General features: G+C 38.6%; 2 protein-coding genes across 2 annotated transcripts; one reads left to right on the top strand and one right to left on the bottom strand.

Annotated features, from left to right (window-relative positions):
- The first annotated feature begins 4,425 nt into the window (after positions 1 to 4,425).
- Positions 4,426 to 7,203, top strand: cfap144 (cilia and flagella associated protein 144). The gene is made up of 4 exons (XM_042516698.2): positions 4,426 to 4,627; positions 5,615 to 5,674; positions 5,858 to 5,961; positions 6,181 to 7,203. The coding sequence occupies exons 1-4, from the start codon at positions 4,507 to 4,509 to the stop codon at positions 6,274 to 6,276; spliced, it is 381 nt and encodes a 126-aa protein (XP_042372632.1). The 5' UTR covers positions 4,426 to 4,506; the 3' UTR covers positions 6,277 to 7,203.
- ebna1bp2 (EBNA1 binding protein 2) lies at positions 6,301 to 10,308 on the bottom strand. Its single transcript, XM_042516690.2, has 9 exons — positions 10,086 to 10,308; positions 9,448 to 9,531; positions 9,086 to 9,258; positions 8,578 to 8,701; positions 8,170 to 8,259; positions 7,830 to 7,905; positions 7,521 to 7,611; positions 7,223 to 7,397; positions 6,301 to 7,093 (listed from the first exon to the last, which is right to left on the bottom strand). Exons 1-9 carry the CDS (start codon positions 10,179 to 10,181, stop codon positions 7,046 to 7,048), a joined length of 957 nt encoding a protein of 318 aa, XP_042372624.2. The 5' UTR covers positions 10,182 to 10,308; the 3' UTR covers positions 6,301 to 7,045.
- Between the last annotated feature and the right edge of the window lie 15,055 nt (positions 10,309 to 25,363).

The following is a 25,363-nucleotide window of genomic DNA, read 5'->3' as shown; positions in this document are numbered from 1 at the left end:
GGAGAGCAGTGTGAAAGCAAAGAATGCACTGCCTGAATAAAAACATAAAGAAAAGAAGATTACCACTCGACTTGCAGAATCTCAGTCGACTGAGGGGTTTCTGACTGACTGACTTTTCAACTTTGAGGGGGCAGCCCTTATGTGTTCTGGACATTTTGCAACTAAGATTAAAAATAATAATTATGGGTGGCTCTGAAACATATTCGCAGTTGCAAATTAAAAGCATTTACACCCAAATTCTATAAGACATAGTTTTTGTAGTCGTCAAATACCGCCAATTCTTTCAATGTAAGATCCCAATGCTAAAAGCCACCTTTCACATCTGCCACTGGACGGCATCAGCTGAGAGCGCAGCCGTGTAGACTTTCATAAAAGTGCGTGGTTTTACTTACTTGAAATTAGTATTGTAAGTATGTATTTTTGCCTTATAAAGTTGCCAATAGTGAGATGATAGTAAACAAGGGGGGAGAAAGATAGGCAGTAATGCTTAACTATAGTCACTGGCTGGATTGGAAGCTGGCACGTTGTGGTTTACGTTCGGCGCTCACATTCATTTCTTATAAATTCAGTTCCATTTTAGATATCAAAATAAAAGCTCAAATGTGTTATGTTTTTGTATATTTAGAATGGTGTGCACACTCAAATAAAAAAATAATCAAAATGTTTACCACAGGCAATGCATGGAAAGGACAGCATTTACCCTTGGATCTATACCATACATACATCATGCTTATCTTAGTTTTGAAGGTTACCATACTCCCCCCGTCATGTGCTTATCACTGGTTATACTGGTACATTTTCAATGAACGCAGCTCTTTAAAATTCCATTCCAGACTGCATTTGTGCAACAGAAAATCAATTTACATTTTTATTAAGTGGTGCTTGATTGAAAATGGTACAGCTTGCTTTGAGTCTCAGTCACAGACACTCCAAGCAAAGGTCAGCAGCTGCACAGAGTGAAAAAATACAGAGAGATTTTATTAAGGTTAAAAACCTCAGCAAACATTTCCACCTCTTAGGAAAATATCATCGGCTTTCATTAGCCATCATACACATGTTAGAGCGGATTAGATGGAGTGTGACGGGAAAAAGCATGCACCTCCCGTTTGTTTTATGTTAGAGCAATGGTGGAGAAAATGGCTGAATAATACATGACATAGTGTTTTAATTAGCAGGCAATGGAGGGCACTTGGTAATTAAAACAGAGCGATGTTAGGAAAGGTCAGAGGCTGGTGCATTGAGTTAGCGTGAAAGAAAGCAAGTGATCTGTAGGGGAAAACAGCAGTAAAGGTGCTGATACTGTATGTCTCGTTCTTTGTATATTTCTAAAGAGCTGTCTGCTGGTTTTGATATGTGAATGCGTGATTTGTGGATTATAGCTTGATAGTGTGATCAAAGAGGTTTCCTCATTATGGTTGCATTTGCTTTTTGGGTGGATGTTTATCTCAATGGTGAAAAGATGTTCAGACCCACTGCCCTCTAATTTTGCCTAAATTGTCTAATTATCCCAACAGCGTGCACAGAGGAGGAAACAAGTGGGACTCTCCTGCATTGAAATGTAGCTGGTGAAAGAATTTATTTGTGTTTGATTTCCCCAAAAGCACTTCATGTCATTCGTGAGGTAATTTCCATTTACAACTAATGGAGAAATCTGATGAACAAAACAACAAAACTTGATGTGAGGGCTTCATTAGATCTGCACATTTTTAGAGTGACCTTTTATTGTGACCAGAACAAGGTACACCTGGGTAGTAATCAGGCTTCTAATCAGTGTCTTGATGCCACACCTGTCAGGTGAATGCAAAGGAAAAGGAAAAGTGCTCACCAACATGAGTTTGAACAAATTTGTGATCAAAATTCAAAGGAAATGCACTGAGTGCATCATATATATATAGATAGATAGATATAGAGATAGATAGATAGAGAGATATATTTATGTATACACCAAATACCCAGAGCATAATAAAATTAAAGAATGCGTCTTTTCTGATGCTCAGGGGATGATGGAGACTAAATCCCAGCTGTTAACACTCATTACTTGACATACAAATGGCTCCTTGTTAAGTATACATGTTAGAGGGGAGAATGGGGAATAGTTTGCTGAAAACTTGTCATTCTCAATCAGCTCACACACCATGTGTAATACCTTCTCCGGCATGTGGATGACACTGGATTTTGAACAAACTCACAAACTGGCCTTTGACTATTCCCAGCCTGAAGAGCTCAAAAGCTGCCTTGATGATAACTCGGCCCGACACTGTGACAAGAGCTGGGGAACAAACCTTGACACCGCAAGCCCTCCCATCCTCCCATAATACATATTGCTCACTCTTCCTCTCACACATACACAAACACCACAGGGGACTTGTCACCCACCCACACTGAAATCACTGAAATGTCACCCTCTGGCCCCTCCAGTGTTTGAGTTATTACCTGTTTCCATTATATCTTTCATGCAGGGCCAATAAAGCTTGAATCAGGTTATAAGAAGGATACCAACAACCTTTATTAAGCTGTCTGTGAACAGAAGCAAATACACAAAGTTCACACACAAATATAGGAAGGGGAGAAAACAGAGTGATTACTTCCAAAAAGAACAGATGGGACAGTGTGAGGAAGGACGAGGAGGACGAGAAACCAAATGAAAGGGAAATGAAATGAAATTTGAGGAGACAAGTGTTGAGAAGTCGGCAACTGCAGCCTTGAAAGCATATCAGCACACCCAACAGAAACCACCCAGCCATAAGTACTATTTACAAGATGTGAAAGTACTGTTATTTATGTGTGATCTGTGACACTGCAGAGAGCAGGGGAAGTCAAGTGTGCTCCAAGACAATGTGAAGAAATGCCACTCCACACACCGCACTGTCACAAGGTCAATGGTCATCTCAGAGACGCTCTTGTTACTTTCGTAAAAGTTTGTTTTTTTGCTGTAGTGTGAAACGCTCGCAGCTGTCAAGCCACACATGCACTCGAACTTGTTGTGTTGATGCGGCAAAAGTGTGTCAGTGTGTGTTTGTGCTGATTTACAGCAGACAGTCGTGGTGAGTGAACTGAGAAAAATGCTGAGAAAAAAACTGTCATCTGTCGCCCTAAGAGAACATATGCAAGCAAAAAAAAAAAAAAAAGAAAGAAATCACACAGTATTCGGGCCGACTATATTTTCTCAGTCTGGACGTATTCATTCATTCAGCGCTCTTCCACTACATTTTGATGGGTTTGTTTGCTCCAGGCAAACATTTTCAACATGGCACAGAACAGCAGTCGTTTGAAGGGAAAACAGCATTTATTGGGATGAACAAATGGCTCCTGGAAGACAGTGGGAAGACTGCAAAGCTCTGATAGACAAGGAAACAGAAATTCCCAATTTTTTGTTCAAATGTTGCACTAATTCTAAATCGAACTCTTAAATTCTTGCTGATGTCTTGTCTGTAAACTGGAACATATTTCCTGTATGTAAAGTTAAATAAGTATGTGTAATAATACATGTGACACAATGATTTATCCAGTTAGAAATTATTTTCTTTTGGGTATTTTGCCATCTCTGTTGGCAAAATGCTCAATATTATTTTTCAGTGATCACAATGTCTTGTACAGAAATTCAGTAATTAGAATAATAACTTATATTAGGATATATTTTCATATTAGGATTATAGTTGAAAGTGTTGCCTCTGCTGCTGTGGTGGTTTCTACTTTTTGATGTTTCACTGAAATACAGTGAAGCATTTCAATGTTTTGCTTAAGTAAAAGTAAGAGTGTAGAAATACTCCTGCATGCAAAATTTTCCTGGAGTGAAAGTTTCAAATTATACTTAAAGTGCCAAAATAAAAGGTGTCCTTAAACATCATGGCCCATTTCAAATTAATGAACATTATATAGATGGACTAAAATTATTAATGTGTGCATCACTTTAATGTTGCAGCAGGTAAAGGTGGGGTTAATTTGTATTTGTTTTTACACAGCCAGATATTTTGTGAATTCTCTTCCTAAATAAGTAAAGTTTTATGTGATCTTGACCTGTAATAATACGTTATCATCTTTTTTCTGTTGACGAAAGATTAGATTTTATTTTGTAGGCTATTAGTAATCTAAAAAAGTAACTGGTAGCCTAACTAAAATTTTCAAACAAATCCAGTGGAGTTAAAAGTATGTCTATAATATTTGCTTCTAAAGTAGAAGTATAGTATTAGTATAAAGTACTTCAAAATTGCAGTTAAGAGCAGTACTTGAGTAAATGTACTGCTTTACTCCACTGCTGAGATATGTAGTATATAGTAGATATGTAGATATGTAGTGTGCTATAAAGGATTAACTCCATTCACTCGTGGATGAATGGCGCAAACGTGAGCGCGCTGCCCCACCGTGTGGCCGTATGAAGCCACTGCAGCCCGAAGTAGTGTTGACAGTTGCCAGGTGACAAAATCTCCTCCCAACCTCCACTGAAAGCCTCTTTGCTTTGCCAGCTGTCGATATCAGTGCGGATTGATTTAGGATTGTATTTTAAACATGGCAGAAAAGGAGAAAATGGATTTGGTTCGTCAAAACGCAATTCATGTTGAGACGATCCGGAAAGAGCAGAGACACCAGAAACTGCACATGGAGTTCAGCATTAACCCACACCGGAAATGTGAGTTCAGAGTCTGTGCTTGAAGTGAAATGTAATTTAATAAACAAATAGGGACTAAGGTTATTTCTCAGATATAAAGTTTTAAAGATACTGCCAATAGTTATCTATTAAAGGCAGCTACTGGCCAATGGGAGAAAGTAACTTTGTAGGCCACATTTACTTGAGCACTTACTTAAAGTAGAGGTTTGTTTACTTTACTTCTTCCTACTCCAAGTTTTATTGACATTAAACAATACAGGATCGCACAATTTACCTAAAGCCCCTTCCATGCTACATAAAAAAGTATTAACAGATATTTAAATGTTTCAATTAGAATAAAAATCACAAAAGAGCAGTAGTATGTTTTTATGCAAAAATCCTAATCTGTAAAGTAACAAAAATGTATAACATGGCATGAAAAGAAAGGACTCAAGTACCTCAAATTTGTACTAAAATACAGTACTTGACTAATTAATAACATCCAACCACTGTAAAATAGGCAATAAAAAACTATGTAAAAGTGTCAATGAAATAGCAACTAAAAAGGAAAAGTTGTGTGTTGTAGTTGTGCTACTTTCTACTTTACTGCATTTATCAGGAGTTATTTGTTAGTTGACAAAGAAAACATGAGATCTTAGGTTTACGCTTTAGTTTAAAAAGCAAAATATGATTTACTGTATATCTCTGAACAGTATACTGTACACTGTCTGAAACCGACCATTCTGTCCATCAAGTAATACTATCACTGCAATACTGTAATTATACTTTGCTGTCTTAATTTTCTATATTTGAAATCTTGAATGTAGGACTTTTGCTTGTAACACAGTATCTTTACAGAGTAGTTTTACCACTTTTACTTAAGTAAAATCTCTGATTACTCATTGAAAAAACAGCATTTGGCCCTTTGTCATAATTGCCGTCTATTAATGTATCTTTTGCTAGTTACACTGTATATATTTGATTGTATATTGCATCTTTTTCTGACAATGTATCGCCACTGCCTCTTAGTACACATCCTGCCAGACAAACCCATGTCCAGGAAACCAACAGAATTGGTTGCAGAGAACTGTAAGTTACCACAAATTCCCTTGAAACTAAAGAAATGTTTAGCTTTTTTCTTCTCCTCTGCCTAAACAACACTTACATACACTTTTACGTTACTGCAGCCCCCTACGATCCCAGACAGGATGAAGCAGCTGTAAATCTTTGAGATCTGTTTTTACTGATTATGCACACATTTCTCTTTCCCAGCGGACTTCATTGAAGCCTTCCATAAGGCCCGCCAGGAGCCCACTAAGAAATATGCAATGCCACAGACTGAGAGTCAGGAGATAGGATGGGTGTCAACTCCACTGGTGAGGAAAACACTGCTTACACAATTACAAATATGAACAAAACTGCAGGACACCAGGGTGGCATGTGAGCAGAAAACCGCACTTTAGATCCTGAATTCAGTTAATTTCAATGATCAAACCCAAAGAAACCACAGAAGCATGAACACATTTTCTAGTTGTATGTAATGTTAATCTCCAGATCTTACTCTAATACTTATTCTGTCCTTTTTCTCCCTTTAGGTCCCGTCACACCGCAGCGATAAAAGACTCAACTTCAACCGATTCAGCACGGACATCACCAAACACAAAGAATCTGCCCTGCGTTCATCAAATTAGATCGCCAAAAAAATGAGCAACCCATTTTCAAATGTATGTGTTTATTGTAAAAAACATACAAGTGTCATCCCCAGAAGCTGCCCTTTCTCATTTCCATCTCAGCGAGCTGAGAAAAAACGCTTGCGGGGCAACATTTACCAGCACAGGTCTATACGAAGCACACATGCCCCTCACATACTTATCATATTAATGAACAGGAAAGGGCAAAACTAACAGCTGCTCAATATTATAAAATGTCATGTCACATGGGAGAGAATCAGTGAGTCAAGGAGCTGAGTTAGAAAAAAATAAAGCAGAAAACACAAAACTCTGAAGAGCACACACAGTGTAAATTAAACAACAATGAGGCTTGTGTGGACATCGGGATGTAATCACAGAAAGTGGCTTTTAAACCACCTTCTCAAACAGGGATATAGAGTCAATTATACTCAATAAAACACTTTTCCTTTGTGGTTTAGTTGGCTCCATGTAGTCCACTCCTGGCTTTACTCTTTCTGCAGTGAGACCTTTTCTTCACCAGTCATGTCCTTCAAATAACTTCTTAAGCAATATGGCAGGACGGTTTTCTCTCTGTAGCTTGAAGGATCCTCCATATTAATCCAGACACGTTTAACAGAAGGCATGTTGTACAAAAACTGTAGAAGAAAAGCCCACGTTCTGCTAAATGTCTCCTGGTGTAAATGTAGTTGAGACTGGGGAGCGGGTGCAGGAAACCCTGTCTAGAAACAAAGTCCAAGTGCAGCCTATTGACCAGCCTCAGTCAGTTTTTTTACGAGCGGGACTTCATCTTCTTGCGTACAGACTTGCCCGGGCGTTTCTGAAAAACATAGAAAATCATGAGCTTGTCTAGAACAGAGAACTATTTCCCTAATAATTTGATAATTTACTGACAATTTTTCTGCATTTATTAAATCAGTCAGCAGTGCTTCATGTGTGTGAGACTCACATTCTGTTTTCCACCTTTGCCACCTTTCTTCCCTCCCTTCCCGCCTTTCCCATGAGCCACTTTGGCGCGGAAACTGGAGACATCGTTGTGGCTCTCCTTGGTGTTCCACTTCTTCCCACTCTTCTTGCCTCCGAACCCAAACTTCTGGTCCTTGTATTTTCTCTTGGCATTGGGGCTGTCAAAATAGTAGTATTTTTTTAGCCTTTTGTGAAAATGCCACAAATGTGAAGAGTTTAAAAAAAATATCACGCTTGATTTTTGTGATTGCAATGTGCAAAGCTGAAATGTAATGCCTTACCCCTTCTTGTTTATTGCTTTGTTTGGCCCCTGAGATGAGTCTTTGCCCTTTTTCTGGTCTCCTTCCAAGAAATCCAGTTTGTCGGTCATTCCTAGGGGTGACAATGATTAGAAATCTAAAATCTCAATTTGAAACCATTCTCACACCACAAAACCTCAAAACATTGAATACTGTTAATAACCAAAAACATTTTACAGCAATTTACAAATGTTTCTTTCCCCACAGTGCACAATAAATGACACAGCAAGAATTTTTTTTTCCACTTTGAAAGATATGTTTGAATAAAATCACACTTTTAAAAATACTCACCTTTCTGGTATTTCTTCACAGCACTCATCATAGCTTTCTTCTCTTTCTGCCTCTTCTGAATCACTTCTATTTGGACCTGGAAATATAATGAAAACTTGTGTTAACTCTTCACACCGATACAGATCATTTGGCCTCTATTGGCTGATCTAACATCTGTTTTGCATATTTTTTCTATTACTTTAACACAACAATAATAGACAGTGTAAAGGCATATCTTTGGTGCATATACATGGAAAATTATATCCTGTATGTATAAAAGGTACTTCAAAGACTGAAACCTAAGAGGAATACTTCTGAGACTTGTAAGAGGAAAAAAAATGCTTTTCATAGAGCGACCCACCTTTTTGCCAAACTTTCTTTGCTCGCGCAGTTTCTTGGCCTTTTCTGACTTCTCCAGTATCATCTGCTTTGAGATCAGCTTTTTCCTGATCTGGAAAGAGGAATATAGAACATGTTTGTACCAATATTTTTGTATTTAAGTCTGAAAACAGCATTTACAATACTTATAACTCAACTGGCTGTGGTGCGTGTCAGGCTACACATCAGTCTATCCAAAACATCAGATATAAAAAAACCCCACACACAAAAAGAAACTGGAATTATGTTTGATGTTTTTGGTCAAGATTCAAAAAACAACAAACATCTGTAGGTCTTGCAGCTTTGCTGTTTGTTAGTTGTTGTTTTTTTTACTATATTTGTCAAAATTGCATCTGTACCTTTCAAGTGTAACATTCACAAACCAGCTCACCTTCTGCATCTGCTGGTCGGACTTTGCCATCTCTGCAAAGTAATCGTCAGGCCTCTTGGTGGCTATGCCATGCTTGCTCAGGAGAGGCAATGCCTCGAGAACTGTAGCTTGAGCTTGACGGTAGCTATACATGAACAAACACAGATATACACTCTAAATATACACTCTCTTTAGACAAGTTAGATGTCCTTTAGCAAGTAGAAAATTCCATAAATCTTCAGAGGTACACATGGGTTGGGTCTTTTACAGCCCACATCAACTATTAACATTGCACATATAAGACAAAATAAAATTCAGCAGTAGTTATTATTGATTACTGGAAGACAACAATAAATGTGAAACAAATAAATAAACTAAAAGATGTATAAATATACTACTCAGCCATGACATTTAAAATATCGATAATAATTCCATCTAACACTGTCAATCTAAGAGATTCAGATCTGTGAACATGGACTCAATGACTTTTGGAATTTTCACAATGTTACATAATGTTTTGGTCACTCACAAGAACATTTCTCTCTGAAAATCATCATCTGCATTGACATCTCCATTTTTAGCACTGGGAACTTTTCCTTCAGCTTGAGAAAGAACGTCTTCGGCCGGCAGGTTGGTCATATCCAACCTCTCCACCCAGGGAAGATCTTTACGGAAGTCAGCAAGGCACTGTTTCAAACCCTCCTGCATCACAAGAGACACGTTGTGTTAGGTAACACTATTGTTGGAATAGCTGCAGGAGTGGATCTTTTTTTTTTTTCAAAATCAGTTCAGAATTATATCAAATGTGTTTTCTTTCCTTAGTGTCATAACTAACACAAAAGTTGGTGAGGAGTTCTAACAGCACAGGACTGTTATTATGAATTCACTCACCACATTGTTGACACATTTTTTGGGTTTATCCACCAGGACGTTCATCCCTGGTTTCAAAAACCCCTTCGTAAAAGCTTCTTGGAGCTACAAAAAAACAAAACAAAATTGGGTTATAATTATATTCTCTTGCATATCTTGTTGTGCGACCAGACACACTTGCTGTCAATGTATAAACACATACACAGCACGCGACACTAAACATTTATATAACATTAGAGTCAGGCTGTTTGCACAGGAGGTTTTCACATGAGGAGTTTCAACACTTAAGTAGTGCAAAAATCAACACAAATACAGAATAAAATTATTTACAAGAAAAGCTGAACAATAATACTTAAAAAAAAAATGCAATAAGAGGTGACGTTTAAGGAAGATGCGCAATATACGAAAATAAAATATACACTATACAAAATAAACATTTCAGGCTTCATCCTTGTAAACATATTATTCTCACACAACGTTACTATAAACAAAGGTCAAGTCAGTCTCGTCTGGATAAGTGTGTCAACAACGACATTTCAAAATTCAGCGCGCGCGCACACACACACACACACACACACACACACACACTTTAGTTTTACAGTAGTTAGCTTTGACTTGCTAACATTAGCCACTGTTAGCATACCAACGGTTTTCCTCACCTCATCGTCTGATAATTCACTGTCTTCCTCCTCAGAGTCCTGTCCGAGCAGCGACTCCTCCTCTGCTGACTCCATAGTCCTGCTATCGATAATCATAAGATGATAATATTTGTTTTGGCGGCCGTTAAACGCAAAGAAGTCTGTTGTGGATGTGCTGCTCCTCACATGCACCGCGCGTTCGTTGGTTTCACGTGGGGAGGAAGTGACGAACAGCAACGTTGTACCAATACAATCCGCCGGCGGAAAGGACGATAAGAACAAAGGTTCCTACATTGAAAAAAAAAATTCAGATACAGGCAAATTATTATTTATAATAGATCAATGAGACAAATATGGTGGCGTTCATTGTCATAAATTATCTAACACTCTAATAAAAAGACAACGCACTTAGGTTTTTGGGTTGGTTTTTGTTAGTTTGTTTGTTTTGAACTTTTCCGTCGTTTTTCCTGTCACGTTATTGAATTCCCCTTTCACTCCTCGTTAAAATATTTAATAATTGCAGTTCCTGGAGGACTGCAAACTCCACATGTTTAACCTATGAAACAGATCGAACAGATTACCTATTCAATTCCGAAATTTTATTTGAAATATAAATTGGTGAAGCTTTACTTCGAGTATGTAATTTTAAGACATTCCTCCTGGAGGTGCTGTCCTGCACCTGGGCAGTAGTGATAAATAGATGATAAATTCAAGGTGTTCAAGGTTCATTTATGTGTCATTTTACAACACAAAGTTGCACAATGAATTAAAGTTTGTAGCTTTTTCATACTACACACACATAAACATACACAAATAGAATTTAAAAAAAATTAGAACAAAATTAAACAATATATGCCAATAGGTCTACTGTTCGCCTACTTACATACAGGCTATAGTGTTATGCAGGTCTAAGTGTAAAATGTATCATTTTTAATGGCGTGCAGAGGATAAGGTTTTGATATAACATCAATGTCCACTTTCAATAGATAGATAGATGAACAGAGTTTTCCACCACATTATTATGTTTCTAATATGTCAAGGAGCAGCCAAAACCTTGTCAAATTGGCCAAGAGGACTTTGCTGATCAAAGCATAGAAAGAATATGCATTAAATCTTTATATGAGTTTGACTGTGTTAAAGAGGCTCATGAGTTTCACTGGCCATCTCGTCAAGAAAGAAACTATTGACATCACTTTTTCAAAGCTTTCTCTCTGAGTCGATTTCTGTCACTTTGACACGGAACGAGAAATGTCTGCAGTGTTGGCCCAGTGTCACGACAGGAGAGAAAAAGACAGGAGAGGTCAGTGCCGCTAAAATTTTCCTACATGTAACACACACCCAGAAGTAAAGGTACATATGATAATCTGCCCCAAATGTACAAAATTTAAGTGCAGTGAGAAGGTCTGAGTTACTGTCCAATCTGGAGCATTATCACTGCACACTGTAGCAAGTGAAAGGGAATCACAATCATTCATTTTTATGTTGCATGAAGACAGTTTGTATTCATCTTTTGTGCCCGCGTAGCAGTCGTGTGTGGAGAGCTCGCAGTTAGAGAGCGAGAGCGTGCACATGCTGAATGCTAATGCTGTGCTTTGGCCAGTGACCATGAAAGTATCTTGACTTTACTCAAAATGTCACTTAACAAGGATTCCTCTCAAGTGGTCAAACAAGGAGCTCAACACCACCAAGGGCTGTGTTAAGAGTTTTCAACCATGATAGTGGACATCAATCCACCGAACATGTTGCATTACATTACCATTGATTATTGAGGCTAGTACTGCCGATATGTTCTGACATCCTATGAAAGAGGTCATTTAGGTTATCTGTATGCGTTATCTGTAATTCCAAAGAACAGACAAAAACAGAAAACAGAGAGTGTAAAACATCTGCAGGAGTGCATTTCAACCAGATCATCAATAATTAACATGCCTCTAACCAGAAATTATAGCAGGAAGTCAGCTGCAGTTGGCAACATAACAATAATTTACCATTTTGCATTGTTCTGCTTGTTGTCTATGTTTATCTTGTCAGCAGTCCTCTGAGACAAACCGCTGTTTTAAATAAACACAGACCCTGTCAAAACGCATGTAATTTGGACAAAAATAAGAGAGACGTTGTCTGGTATGTAATGTACTGGCTTGAAAATGAAAATTCAATTTTGTGTTATATACTGTAGCTTTGAAATGAATTAAGAAACACACAACTTCATAAGATGCTATACACTTAAATAAATACACAAATAAATAAAAATAATCCCTACACCACACTCTTCTCTTCTGTCTGTGGGGATTTACTCCAATTTCAAGTGGTCATTTAAGGAAATGCAGTTATATGCTATGAAAGTGCAATGTTAACACCTTTTTATTTTTAAGTTCAATCGCAATTGTTTTACAAACATGTTTTAACAAGTAAATACAATTTCTAAAAGCATTCCTTAATTTTTAAAATTTAACATATACATTATCATTCTGTTGAAAATGGCATTACATTTGTTGAGCCACACATTATGACTTATTTAGGACTCAAAACTCAAAGTTTAACACTTGGGACTTGACCTTGAATTTGACAGTTTGAATTCGGGGCTTAATTTGGAATTAAGACTGGAACTGATACTTGAGTTCAAAGACCTGAGACTTCCTTGTGCCTTGCAAAACAATGACTTCGTCCCGACTCTCATGGCACCATGACAGAGATCAAAAAGTATATATATATTCAATATGATATTTTACCATCAGAAAGTGACTTTTTATGCTGACGTGCTTTTGATTTGACCCACGACAGTACAACTTTATAGTCATAAGACTTGCGGTTAACAATCAGATTAGTTATTTTCATTCATTCATTCAACCTTTATTTAAATATCAAGGAATCATTGAGGGAAAGTCCTCATTTTAGATGATGTCAAGAGCACAAAAAACAAAGACAGCACAGAAAACACAGAGAACAAACAAAGTAAGTAAGTAGTAAGTAAGGTAAAGTAATTAATAATCATGGTTTTAAACTGGCCCAAAGTTATTAAAGTGTTGAGTTTGAATGTGTGTTGTAAGATGTTCCAGGTAGATGAAGCAGAAAAACTAAAAGCAGTTTTTCCAAATTCAGCATTTGCATTTAATCATCTACAGTCAGTGATTATGGAAAGAAATAACAGTTAAGTATGCATTAAAAACTCCTTACTTCCTTTCTCTGAAGAACCTCTCAACTGAAAATCATCTTCAGCTCTCTTCACAATAATGTCAGAGACATTTAGTTTGCTATTACAACATGCAATTTTCATTTATCTTGGAGTCCAGGAGGCTGCAGAGGTGACTCTAACACTAATACCAGATGGAAGCAGGATAGACAGAAGACTGAGGACTTGTGTGATGAGTACCACTGTTCATTTCAGATGTTATCACTCTCTTTCAGTGGCTTATCCTCTGAGTCCTAAAAGCAGAAATGGACTGATCCCCCTAAGAGTCACTTTCTATTCTATTCTGATGGAAATCAATATTTACGATTTGTACTTCACCACCCTTAGTTCTTCCATTCTCTGCGTGGTCAGAGCCAACTCGGAGGCGGCTTCAAAAGGAAAAATACCATAATTTCCATTTCTGTCATCATAATCGCTTGAGCCAGACAGTAATGCGGTCCATTGAATTCACATCTCTCTGTCACTCTTCATCTCAGAGCGACAGGCTGCTTCCTGACAGCAGATTGAAAATAAGTTGAATTCACTCTGTCAAGCTCCTGTCTTAGAGTTATTCCTGGCTGCTGGATCTCGGGACAAAAAAAGAACACAGCCGTAAATGTCTGGGCCTAAGTTGGATGACTGGTTAAGCTCCTATATGACACTCAGTCAGCCTGAAGAGATTTGGGGATGTGCAGGTAAACAATGGTCTGGATAGATTACTGGATTACTATTTTTGGTCATTTTTGCCCCAATCTGTCCTGTCTTGAGTGGATGTTCATTCTTTCTTCCTCCATGATTTGACTGACGAGCTGGCCTATACCTCTTCCTTCATGAGCTACATGCTGCTGTCTTTGACATGCACAAACAGAGCCATTAAGCATCCAAAGTCCACCTCCTGCAAGCACTGGGATGAGCAGAAAGCTCACACCAGGTCTGTTGGGAGTTGTTTGTGGGAATCATTTGAACATTATCTGTGCAGGGCTATTTCAAATTGTAAAAAAATGGCCAGGTTTTTGTTTCCCCATTGTTTTGCAAACCAACACAACACAAAAGCACATTTTCCTAGTTCTTTGTTCAGAAGCAAAACTACCTTAATTCTCATTGCACATTTAGGCTTTTGGGGGTTGGCAGGTATATAAAGCAGTGACTGTAGCGCCTGAGAATTGTGTATTATTGCCCAAAATAGTATCAAGAAGAGGTAAAATGGGTGTATTTAGAAAAGTAAGTAAAGGTAAGGTAAGTCAAACTTTCATTGTATTTATGAATGTCCTTCCAGCTGGTCCACCCTTTTCTCATTTCCAACTCGTCGAATACTGCCTCTTGGTCAACGATTCGGCATCAGACAATAACGCAAAAAGACACCTTTGGGGTCATTTTCTAATGTCACCAGGGAGCCCCAGCTTGAAATGCTGACGGTGTCAAACTGATGCCACACCCTGCACTACAATGTGATACGCCACCAGAAGGCATCAGTTTGAAACGTCGCCAGTAAGGACGTAATGTAAGGAGCTGGAGACTCTCCATAGGACAGGAGGAGGGGGAGACGGATAGGTCAAACAAATCCCAGACTTTCACCCAGGAGACCGCTTTTTTTCTTACTGTATGAATGTTGGGCCAAACCATGATATTTTTTTTTCCAAACAATTATTTTATTTTATTTTATTTATTTCGTTTATTTTTTTTATTTATTTCAGTTTATTTCGAAAAATGCTGTATGCATCTGATGAGCAGAAAATGTACATTTCCTGTGAAAACAGTAGTTTATTTGAAAGTACACAATGAATGTAACAGACATAAACTGTCAAGGCTTCCCAGAGCATCAACAACAGATACAGGAGGATATTCAGTCGTGTCCTTGAAAGAAATTGCTGTGAAGACAATTTTGCTTAATTCTGGAGATGTGTCTAATCACAATGTTGAGTTTTATCTAAAATGTCATAGTGCCACTCTCCTAGCCAGTTGATAAGTTGGGTCTGGAGTGATGACATACAAAGTGCATTTGTGTAAAGAAATTAACTCAGTGGAGCACCAAACCCCATTTCCAAATACTCCTTAGAGTGACCACATAATATAATCTGGCTATGTGACAAAGTGCTTTATAATTCAGCCTATAGACCATCAAGTGCAGGATTGCCCAATCATTGAGTGTCCACAGAGCCACTGAGTGTCAGAGTGAGGGCAAGTGGTCCCGGCATGGGCAGGCAGCCCAATGTCTTCCTCCCTTATGACTAGGAATTAGACACAGCCCAATGTTCAACCCACATCTCACTCAGGTGTTATGTCCCAGCCTCAGTCTGCTACCCAGGAAGCAGCCGTGCAGCCAAGAGGCTGAGTGACCACGAGTGAAAGAGAGACAAGATAGAAAATCACCAGCAAATCTCTTCTGTTTTAACCTAAAATATTTAAAATGATAATATTCAGTACTACACCCGTACGTTATCATACTGCAGGGAGGGTGCCAGAGAAAATGTCAGAAGTCAATACACTGGACTTTGTATAATTCGCATCATTGTGAGAAAGTAATTTAGGCATCGACTTCAGCCAAATCACAAGAGACAGCATTTTTATTTATCAGAGGTTCTCCAGATGGTCTCTTTTTTGCAATTTTGCACAGATTCCCTGGCTCACAATCACTTTGCACTCCATAGAAAATCTATTATTAGGTTACATTCAAATGGAAAAATCCCATCTTATTAGCAACCAGCCCCCAAGATTTGTAAACAGGAAGTTGTTTGTGCCTTTTTCTGTGCTTTACCACTGCTCTGCTCCCTCCTCGCCTTTCCTCTCCTCTTCAGATGGAATATTACATCTGAAGTATTTTCAAGTGGCATTGGTCAAAAAGTGTACATGGCTTAAGTTGTTCTTTATAAAACACCAGCATTTGACAAGAGTAACACAACACAATAGATGTGACACATGTTTAAGGGAAATAGATGTGACACGTGACACATTTAATTTCTAAACTGCATTTGAAAAGGTGGTTTAGTTAAATAAAAGCAGTGTGTTGGTGTTTTGTATGAGGGGCCAGTGAGAGGTTCTGGGTGTCTTCTCATTGTATGCACACAGTGTGCTCCTCTTCTAAAGGTGGACGTGATAAGAGATCCTTAAAATCAATAATGGAAATTTAACAAAAAGGCGATAGCGGTGCAAGCTGACCACAGCTGGTGAGTTGCAAACAACATGTCCATACAAATAGATCCACTTTTCCTTGATAAAAAAAACAACAAAAAAAAAAAAAAAAAAAAAACAATAGGTTCATAGGTTTATCCTGATATGAATTCTTAAGGAGCAGTAGCAGCCCCTAAAGGCTAAAATGTTCATTACAACCCATAAAAACAATCATCATTGCTAACATCGCTGTTGCTGAGGGGGTAAAATGAATCTTAGATGCGGTTTCTGTCCAGTTAAGCTTTCTGATAAAATTATTTTGTTTTTCAGTACATTGTTGCATCATTTAAAACTTTCATTTTGTGGCAATGTCATGCATATATTGCCTCCACCGCTCACCATTATTCAAATGCTTTATGTGAGTGAACATACCTGCGGAGAGTGAGAAATAATAGGCTTCATAAGGCTGCATGCTTTGCCTCCATGGGAGTGTTTGACTCTGCAGCCAATCAGTGTGTTATTCCCCCATATGGCCAGGTGTTCTATTGCCCAACCGAGGCATTTTATGTATCAGCACTTCTCTGTGACTTTCTTTATTCCCCCCCTCTCCCATCATCTGCTTTCTCCTTGTTTAAATGAAGTGAAAATTGCATACTTGCAGTGTGGTGTCCTGGTGGATCACTGGGCTAGGACACACACTGAATACAGTAAAAAAAAAACACCCCCCTCTTTCCCCATCTGTGTCTCAGTGGTGAGCTTCCTCTTATGCTCTTACTGCATGTCTCTTGCTTTTTTCTCATTGTCACTTCCGTTTTTCTCTGCCTTTTCTTTTCCCACATCCAAAATATTCTCCTTTCGAGCTCAGTTAGCTGGTTAAAAGTGTTTGTTTTGGGGGAGATTAGTGTTTGTCAGTTATGTAGACATAAGGACTAAAATCATATCTAATATATATAGAAGTAAAAGCTATACTATTTATTATTATCTCAGGTGGGTTGGTCTTGAGGACATTCCCCTCAAAATACTGACAAAATCACAAGAAGAAGCTTTCAGAATCCGCACTATGTACAAAAAAGGTTAAATCAATATTTTCACCTCAGGACCATCATCAGCACAATTTACAGATGATGTGTTTCAAGGGATTTAAATAGACTGTCAGACAAACAGCAGCAGCTAATTAAATAGATTGGCAACACGTGTTTGAATGGACAAATCTGTAAATCTAAAAAGTAAAAAAGAGCCCATAAGAAACACAAATACACAACACTCAGACAGGCTGGTTTAGACAGACGTTCCAGGCATAGCCTGTATTGTGGGATATACGGAGCATGAAACATGTCTGGATGGTAGACGATGCTTGTAAGGGCTACATGGGAACAGACAGGACAAGAACTAAGCAAGTACAAGAGGAGTGCTCCACCTTGAAAAATCTCCCTCAAGTCTTCTTAAAAATATTATTTGATATGTTAACAAGTCATGCTCAAAACAAAGTAATGAAAAAATGCAGAACAATATCTGAAGCTCCCAACCAGAAGATTATATTACAAAACAAACTGACACAGGACTTGTAGAGTATCCTTGTTGGATCAAAACACTGTTGAAAATAATGAGTATTAAAGTTTGTTTTGGGGTCTTTGAAAAAGTTGTATTATTTTCAGTTGAGGGTATTGCATGGGCACAAAGAAACAAAGACGTCTGTAGCTGCTGAGCTCCAACAATGGAGGTCATCCCTGTTTAAATTCATCTGTATGTGGAGCTTTTGGGATTTGATCTAAAGAGGTCTCCTGGTGGACTCTAATTAAACGTTTAGAGGCGCCCTCCTTCCCTGCTTTCCTCTCTCCTGGCCCATTCCTCCTCTCCCTCGTTCCTCCACCTCTGCGTCCTCTATCCTGACACTGATTAGAAGCGAAGAGACAAATTAATCGGGGGAGCGCCAGGTTGCCAGCTTTCTCTGACGGAGGACATCCACAGAATTTTTAAGGGAAATGCAACGTCAACTTCCATCAGTGCTAAAGGGGCAGTGTCTGTGTGTTTATGTGTGTGTGTGTGTCGGTGTGTGTGTGTGTGTGAGTCTAAGTATGGGCAGGAGCAGCGTGGGTCCCATGCATAATCACCTTATTATATCCCTGTGAATGAAATAGTGAATTGATCTGATTAGAGGTTGGATGAAAAGAGAAGGCGAGGGGAGAGGCCTGGCATGTAGAGCAGCTCCCTCTGAAAGAAGGAAGTGGAGGGAAGGAAGGGAGAAAGAAGAGCACGACAAAGGAAGGAGGAAGGAGAAGGAGAGGATGAGGGAGAGAAGGAAAAAACAAGCTGTAAGTAATAGTGGATGAGGAGAATAGAGGCTAAAAGAGGAGGTGAGAAATTAGATGAGAGCTGAAAAAGACATAAGGTGAATAAGGAAGGGAGAGAAGGGAAAGAAGTCAAGAAGACAAAAGAACAGAGAAAATGTGACTGTTTTTCTCAGTCCATTTGCCTGTTTGGTGAGTAATGTCTCAATCTTTTCTACTGTTTTTCTAACAGTTTCATCCAAACTGCAAAAGCCACCAAGACATTTCAAATTAAATCATATGAGCTTTATCGCCTGATGGAGTTTGCCTAATAGAATTGTAGATGTATAAATTTCAATTTTCATGAGCCCTTTAGGTACTTTTTCTTTTGGTACTTTTCCGATTAAAAATTTATCTTCGAAGTTTTGTTAAATAAGCAACTGTTTCCAAGATCAATAATAAACTTTGAAACTCAACTTTTAAGAAAACAAGAAGACAATAAATCAGGACATTTTTGCATCAACAATTCCATGACACACCAAGCCAATAGTCAGCTGTTGGTCAATGTCGGGCCGTTGGTGAGCGTCTGTCACTGTAGTCTTTGCAGTGGTTTCTGCAACATCGTCACTAGTTGGAACTATTTGGCCCTCGTTGCATGTTTTTTGGCTGAGCATATTGAATTGGCATTCGAACTGACGGAGCTCGTCAGTTAGTAAAATCACTTGGGTTGGCAGTTCATCTTGGTGCACTAGAAGAGAGAGGCAAGTGAGGAAAATAAACTATTAACTAAAGCCAAGAGGGAGTGAAATTGAAATAAGCTTTTTAAATTAGGCATTTTTTTTAGCCATTGAGCTCCTTAGCAGAAACAGATCCTTTGGTCTTTTAATATTGTGTTGTTAATGTGCTAACTGGCTAACCAGCACCTTGAATCTGTCCTGTCAGTCTTCTGTTGTCCCTTTTCTAAAAATACAATTTTATTTAAAAAAAAATAAAAATGTTTGAGCTAGTTGGCCTTTGACTGTAGTCTTTGGAGTGTGTATTTGGCTGAGACAGGCAGCATGAGGTGACCCAATGGTCGTCCTTCTTCCACTAATTCTTCAATGTTGGTTTGGTGTGTCTGGGCCTTTATACAAATTACTTCGAATTGCCTTGTTGCTGAACAAAAAATGTTGGCCCACCTTGTCTTGATGTTATTAAAAGCTCCTGAAAAGCTACTAAGTGCAGCTCTTCTAGTAGCTGCTGGCTAAAAACAGATTCATACTGTATAAAAGTAAATGTAAGAGACACTTGGCATGAACTCTCCAGGACTGTAGAGTCTGCCAAATTTTGTTTGATTGAGAGCTTACTCCGACTGAAAAGCGTTTCTGGCTATCTAACTTAGCCATGGTGGTTGTGACCTGGGCCAAGATCCAAGCTCTACCTTGTGGCCCGAGTTTGGGTTTTCAAGGAAAGCTTCAAAATGTCTCTTCCAAATCTTTCGAGTGACACAACAGATATTATGACATGTTTAAACACATTTCACCTTTTTCTCTTTTGGTTTTTTAACATCACTCAAAGAGAGCAACATCCTAGGTGTCTCAGGTAGTCAGCACCTTGCCTCACCCATACATACATGGATTTCACCCATACATCTATGATTGTATTTATTACATTACTCTCTCTGAAAATCCAGGAAGGGGAAACAATGGAGTTCAATTCCTCCTTACTCATTATCATATTTTCTTTCAAAACTTTGACATCTCTATTGGAATTTAAACTAAAGTGAGTTTGTGAGTTTGAACAATGTTCAATATAGTCTATCGGTGTATCAGTGAGGCATTTCACATTATTCTCTACAGGCACATTTATACTCCTTTAATATACAAAAATAGATATGGATATGTCCTTTTCAAACATTGTAAACATGAATATGCTTAGTCAAAAGTTTCTTGCAACAACAAATGAGGCATTTGTGGTCTTCGTCTTTGTTGTCTCCTACAGTTATATCTCGCTTGAAGTAAGCATGTACCCTCATGATCTCCGATGGTACTGCTCCGTTTAATTTGTAAATTTTCAGAAAACTTGCACAAATATGGATGAAATGAACACATGGTGGACAGAGGGCTCTATCCGTGTCTGTATACATATCTTTGGTTGAGTACAAATGAGCCCTACAATTCTATAACTACAAAGCAAACTATCCATCGACGAACACCAAGTAATATGGTATGATTGAAAGCTGCAGGACAGCTATGAAATGGATCTTCTCAATTGCTGTTTCCAAGGTAAAAAAATGAAATTTAAATCCTAGGTGAATGGAATGCTTTTCAACAGTAGTCCTAGAGTGGATTGAGTCACATAAATGCTAGAACACAACAAGGCGGAACCAGAGGAATATTATCTCATTCCGTCTCAATTTGTGTCCCTGGAAATGTTCAGCTCTAGACAATGGTGCGCCTGTAAACAGTAGCATATTTACAATGAGGAACTACTGTACTGTGACGTGGAACTGGAACACCATCAGAAATAGTTGTTACCATATGGCCAGACTCCACGTCACCACTTCTTCTTCCTCTTTTTTTTTTTTACCTGCATAACATCTTAGCTTGTCCTATTTTCCCTCTGAAAACTCTGGATTCACCACAGAAGAGTGTGAGTGCGCACACACACGCACAACACACATCACCCAGTCAGCAATTCTCTGGGAGGCACGGCAGTAGATCATAATTAGAGCCAATCAAAAAGAAGCGTACAGCCTGTTACTTCCTGCCAGCCAGCCAGTTAGTCCATCTGGCCATACTTAGGGCTTCTGTGCTCTGCTAACTCTCTCACAACAACTAATAGATCGCTTTCATTTATGGGGAATAACTTGAATGCATGTCCTGGCAGCAAATTGAACACACGCATGGGTTCTTGACACCACACTTGAACACAAATCCTGGGGTGTGGGATTTTCTTTTTTGCTCTGATTTCAGCCTCATTCAATTGGCACTTACCATCTGAGTGTGTGTGTGTGTGTGTATGTGTTGTTTCTTTCAGATCAGAATTAAATATATATCTAAAACTGTATGTGGAGCACTAAGTGACAGTGTGACTTGGGGGAGCGAACAATGACATTTTTCTGTCACGGCAACACCTCTTACCTCTCATCTCTCCTTTCTTTCCCTGCATCATTCCCTCCCTCCTCCCTTTCTCTCTCTTTCTTTGTTTTTATTCTTTCTGTCTGTCGTCCTCATCCTGCTAACTCTTCTCCATCCCATCGCTCCTTCCATCAGTACTCTCTTTCCCCTCAAATAATTGCCTTCCTCACTGAGTCATTGTCCACTCATTTATCTCCCGTCTCCCAATGTTTCTGATTACCGCTCTGCAAGTCGGGTTTCTCCATCCTTTTTTACCTCCTTACAACTTCCTGCTCCTTCTCTGTGTGTTGTTGTACAGTATGGCCCTTTAGCCATTTTGCTGGGTACACTTAAAGCCGTCTGTGGAATGTCCCTCCATTATTCTTCAATGTTATACATAAATTTTACTGTATATTTTATGCATGTAAACGTAATCTTTTATATGCATTTTGGCCTTTCAAGCAAACAAATTGCTTTTGTACATAAACGTTTTGTAACTCGCTTCAGGGTGATTTACAGAAACCCTGTTTTCAGTACTGACATGTACAGAAAACTGAGGTTTTGGCTTGTAATGCCAGCATGTGTGTTGTTATCTCCTTTGTGGGGCTTTTAGGGATCTTAGTTTGAAATCACCGCAAAAGTGGCAGTATTTGATGACTTTGAAATGAGAATGGGCTGTATGAGATCTTATTCATATTGTTGTGTTGGTCAGGCCGACAAGGAACTTATAACTTATTTTATAAGTATTTTATTGTTTCCCCATTTTTAATAAATGGGGACATCTACTTTGCAAGCTGTATCATAAATGCATTGGCTCTATATGTAGCAGTAAAATGTCTATCCTTCCTCATAATTATATCATATGTACACATAAAGCTGAAACTTTACTTCCTTATCTTTGGATCTAATACTTCCTTGCATATTGTCTTTATTCTGTGACACATGGTTGACGCATCTGATTTTTCATACCTTCCTGGAATTTCACTGTGGTATACGGTATATGACAGTATTGGTGTGCACACTAAACCCCCAACCTGCGGCACCATTGACCAGCAAATTTGCTTCATTCTGCAGACTGTCTTGCCATTTTCAGTCCACAGTAGTCTAAACAATACACTCATGAGATGTCTACAAAGAGTTATATTCTAACATCTCTGCTCCTTATTAAATAGAGACAGACCACCATACATCTTCTGAAATTCATGTTTCTTTCTGCTAACTAAGTTGTTAGCTTAACTGCCTCGTTAACTCATCGTAAAACACAGTTCATTCAAACTCAACAGAAACAAAACAAAACTCATCAAAATTATCCTGGTCAGTCGTGCTAGTCATTTAGTTAGTTATTCCCCTGTTGTAACAATCAGCAACTCTGGCTTGGTCAAAAAAACCCTTTAATTTACAGGGTTAGATGTGAGAATAAGCTTTTTTCCCTGCAGTCTCTACGCTCTCTCTCATTTGTTGCACTTGCGGTCAGTTCAGCTGCCTGTTGCACCACACTGACCTCTGGTGGCACATGACATGCAAGGAATGCAAAACACCCCATTACAGCCTCTCCCAATTGAAGTTATTATAAAGATGAGGGTCTGTATTTTTGACGGTATTGAAAATCATAGTGTCAGGATTTCTAAATACCATGGTATACTGTTATAACTTCATACCGCCAAAGCCTAATTTCACCTACTATACCCTGAACAATTTGAGCAGCTAACAGAGATCTAACTCACAAATGATATTATATTAGTTACTCATGAATATTACTTTGTTTGCAGTTTAAAAAAGTGTCCCCATTAGGCATGTAAGCAAAATCATCCTACTACCTTAACACACTCACACAGTTGTTTTTCATTTGTGTTGTCCAATTGGACTTCTCCTCAGTGTAGGCATGAGCACACTTCCTCATCATCCTGACTAGATCAGGTAATGTGGAGACCTCATCCTTACTTCGTCATTTGGCAGGATAACTGAACACACCTATGTCGGTGTGCAGGCGATTGAAAAAAAATATTTGCAGCTTAACTTCTGTTGACATAATGCATAATATTTATGCTTTCCAGCCAGCTATATAAATTTTGGCTAGTTATTTCAACTCTGTAGTAATTAAGCTCTACATTTACTCAGTGGCATTTAGGGGTTGCCAACTACCAACTTGTGAGAAAAATGACACAGTTTTCACTGGAAATGAGCTCTCTGGTGACCCATTGTTGCTTGACTTGGCCGATAATGGAGGGTTTGTGTCTTTTTTCCGTCTGCTGACAGGCACACAAAGTTTAACAGAGTTCTGAAACGCCCTTTGGAAATTACCCCATTCAGTGAAACCCTATAGTCAATCCAAAACTTTTTTTTGTGACTGCTGGAAAAGGTTTTCTGTGAAATGAAAACACTAGAAAACATGCCACTACAAAATATGCCAGACACAAGTAGAAATCAACATAATTAAAGCCAAGGCAGACAATACTTCAAGTACTTTTTTGTTCTGTTTTTGTGTTTTTTTTTAAAGGTGTCATGCATTTGGGCTCTCGGGACATGAAAGCTCAGTCACAAAGCCGAAAGTGTAAATGAACATTAATCCACTTGTAGAAAATTCATATCTGTAATTATCAGTTCTAGATAAATGTCATGCTGAAGTGCCAGCTGTGGTGCTAATGATGATTTCTTACCATGCACACCATGAGTGCTGCATAAATCAATGCACTCCCCAAACTCGAAAATATGACCCTTAATACTGAAAAACAGGTCCTCTCTATTTCTGATAACAATTGGTGAATGAAACAATTGAAGAATTATGTGATTTTCGGCTAAGAAGTCTGAGTGTGCACTTTGTGAGCACTTCTGATCTTATTTGTCTCGATATCTCACTAGTTTTCTTAGGGCCTTTTTGTCACAGTTCAAGAGCCAAATCATGCTGACATGAGCTTTGTCCGCGCCACACTTCAGCAGTCTGGAGAAGGACACCAAGGATTGAAATGTGCAGACTGACAAGATGAAGGCTGAATGGCAAAATATCAGACGGTCTCTTGAGAGAAGCCTCCAGACTCTGAAGAAAAAGATCCCGCGACAGATAAGACCTTATATGACAAAGTACACATAAAGTGTCTGAATTCTTAACTGGACACCTGCCTGAACCAAGGGTACACCTCTAAATTACTGTCAATGGAATGGCATAATGTGCATGGATAATAATGCACAGAGAGACTGTTGGAGGTTGAGGAGTGTTTGATGGTGACTTGCTTTGTGTTTCCATTTTTCTCAACAAAGAATAGTAATCAAAACTATGGTAATCTGGGTGGCATTTTCCATCTCTTCTCTGTCAGGTGAAGCTGTTTGAGATGCAAGTCGTCACTTTTTGTTAAAAATGACTGGGAGGAACTATCTCATCTCATCCCATCTTATCGGATCATCTCGTCATCAATCACATTTGCACAAGCCTTTTTAAATTCTCCATAAAGTCTCTTCCTTGTTTGTGCTCAATGAGCCACAGTCTCATACATCACAGCGGGCAAGGTGACTGAGCTGCAGTCTGGGTCATGAATGATCACACTGAATCAGCACACAAACACAAAGACATACAGACAGAGGAGGAAACAAATGCATGCACAATTTGCCCTATTTTTGGCGCACCTTCCCATGTTCATTATGGATTCAAAACTAATTTGTTTT

Source organism: Plectropomus leopardus, chromosome 5, assembly GCF_026936395.1.
Source record: "Plectropomus leopardus strain MGB_pleo_1.0 chromosome 5, ASM2693639v1, whole genome shotgun sequence".
Taxonomy (NCBI): domain Eukaryota; kingdom Metazoa; phylum Chordata; class Actinopteri; order Perciformes; family Serranidae; genus Plectropomus; species Plectropomus leopardus.
The sequence above is the reverse complement of the archived record's forward strand: the minus strand, read 5'-3'. Positions and strand labels throughout refer to the sequence as shown.

Excerpts from the sequence above, each read along its gene's own strand:
- ebna1bp2 (XM_042516690.2), bottom strand. The coding sequence starts at position 10,181 with ATGATTATCGATAGCAGGACTATGGAGTCAGCAGAGGAGGAGTCGCTG. Across the intron at positions 8,702-9,085 it reads TTTCAGAGAGAAATGTTCTT|CTACCGTCAAGCTCAAGCTA; the intron begins GTGAGTGACCAA and ends GTTCATGTATAG. Across the intron at positions 8,260-8,577 it reads CCGACCAGCAGATGCAGAAG|ATCAGGAAAAAGCTGATCTC; the intron begins GTGAGCTGGTTT and ends TCCTCTTTCCAG.
- cfap144 (XM_042516698.2), top strand. The coding sequence starts at position 4,507 with ATGGCAGAAAAGGAGAAAATGGATTTGGTTCGTCAAAACGCAATTCAT. Across the intron at positions 4,628-5,614 it reads CATTAACCCACACCGGAAAT|TACACATCCTGCCAGACAAA; the intron begins GTGAGTTCAGAG and ends ACTGCCTCTTAG. Across the intron at positions 5,675-5,857 it reads AGAATTGGTTGCAGAGAACT|CGGACTTCATTGAAGCCTTC; the intron begins GTAAGTTACCAC and ends TCTCTTTCCCAG.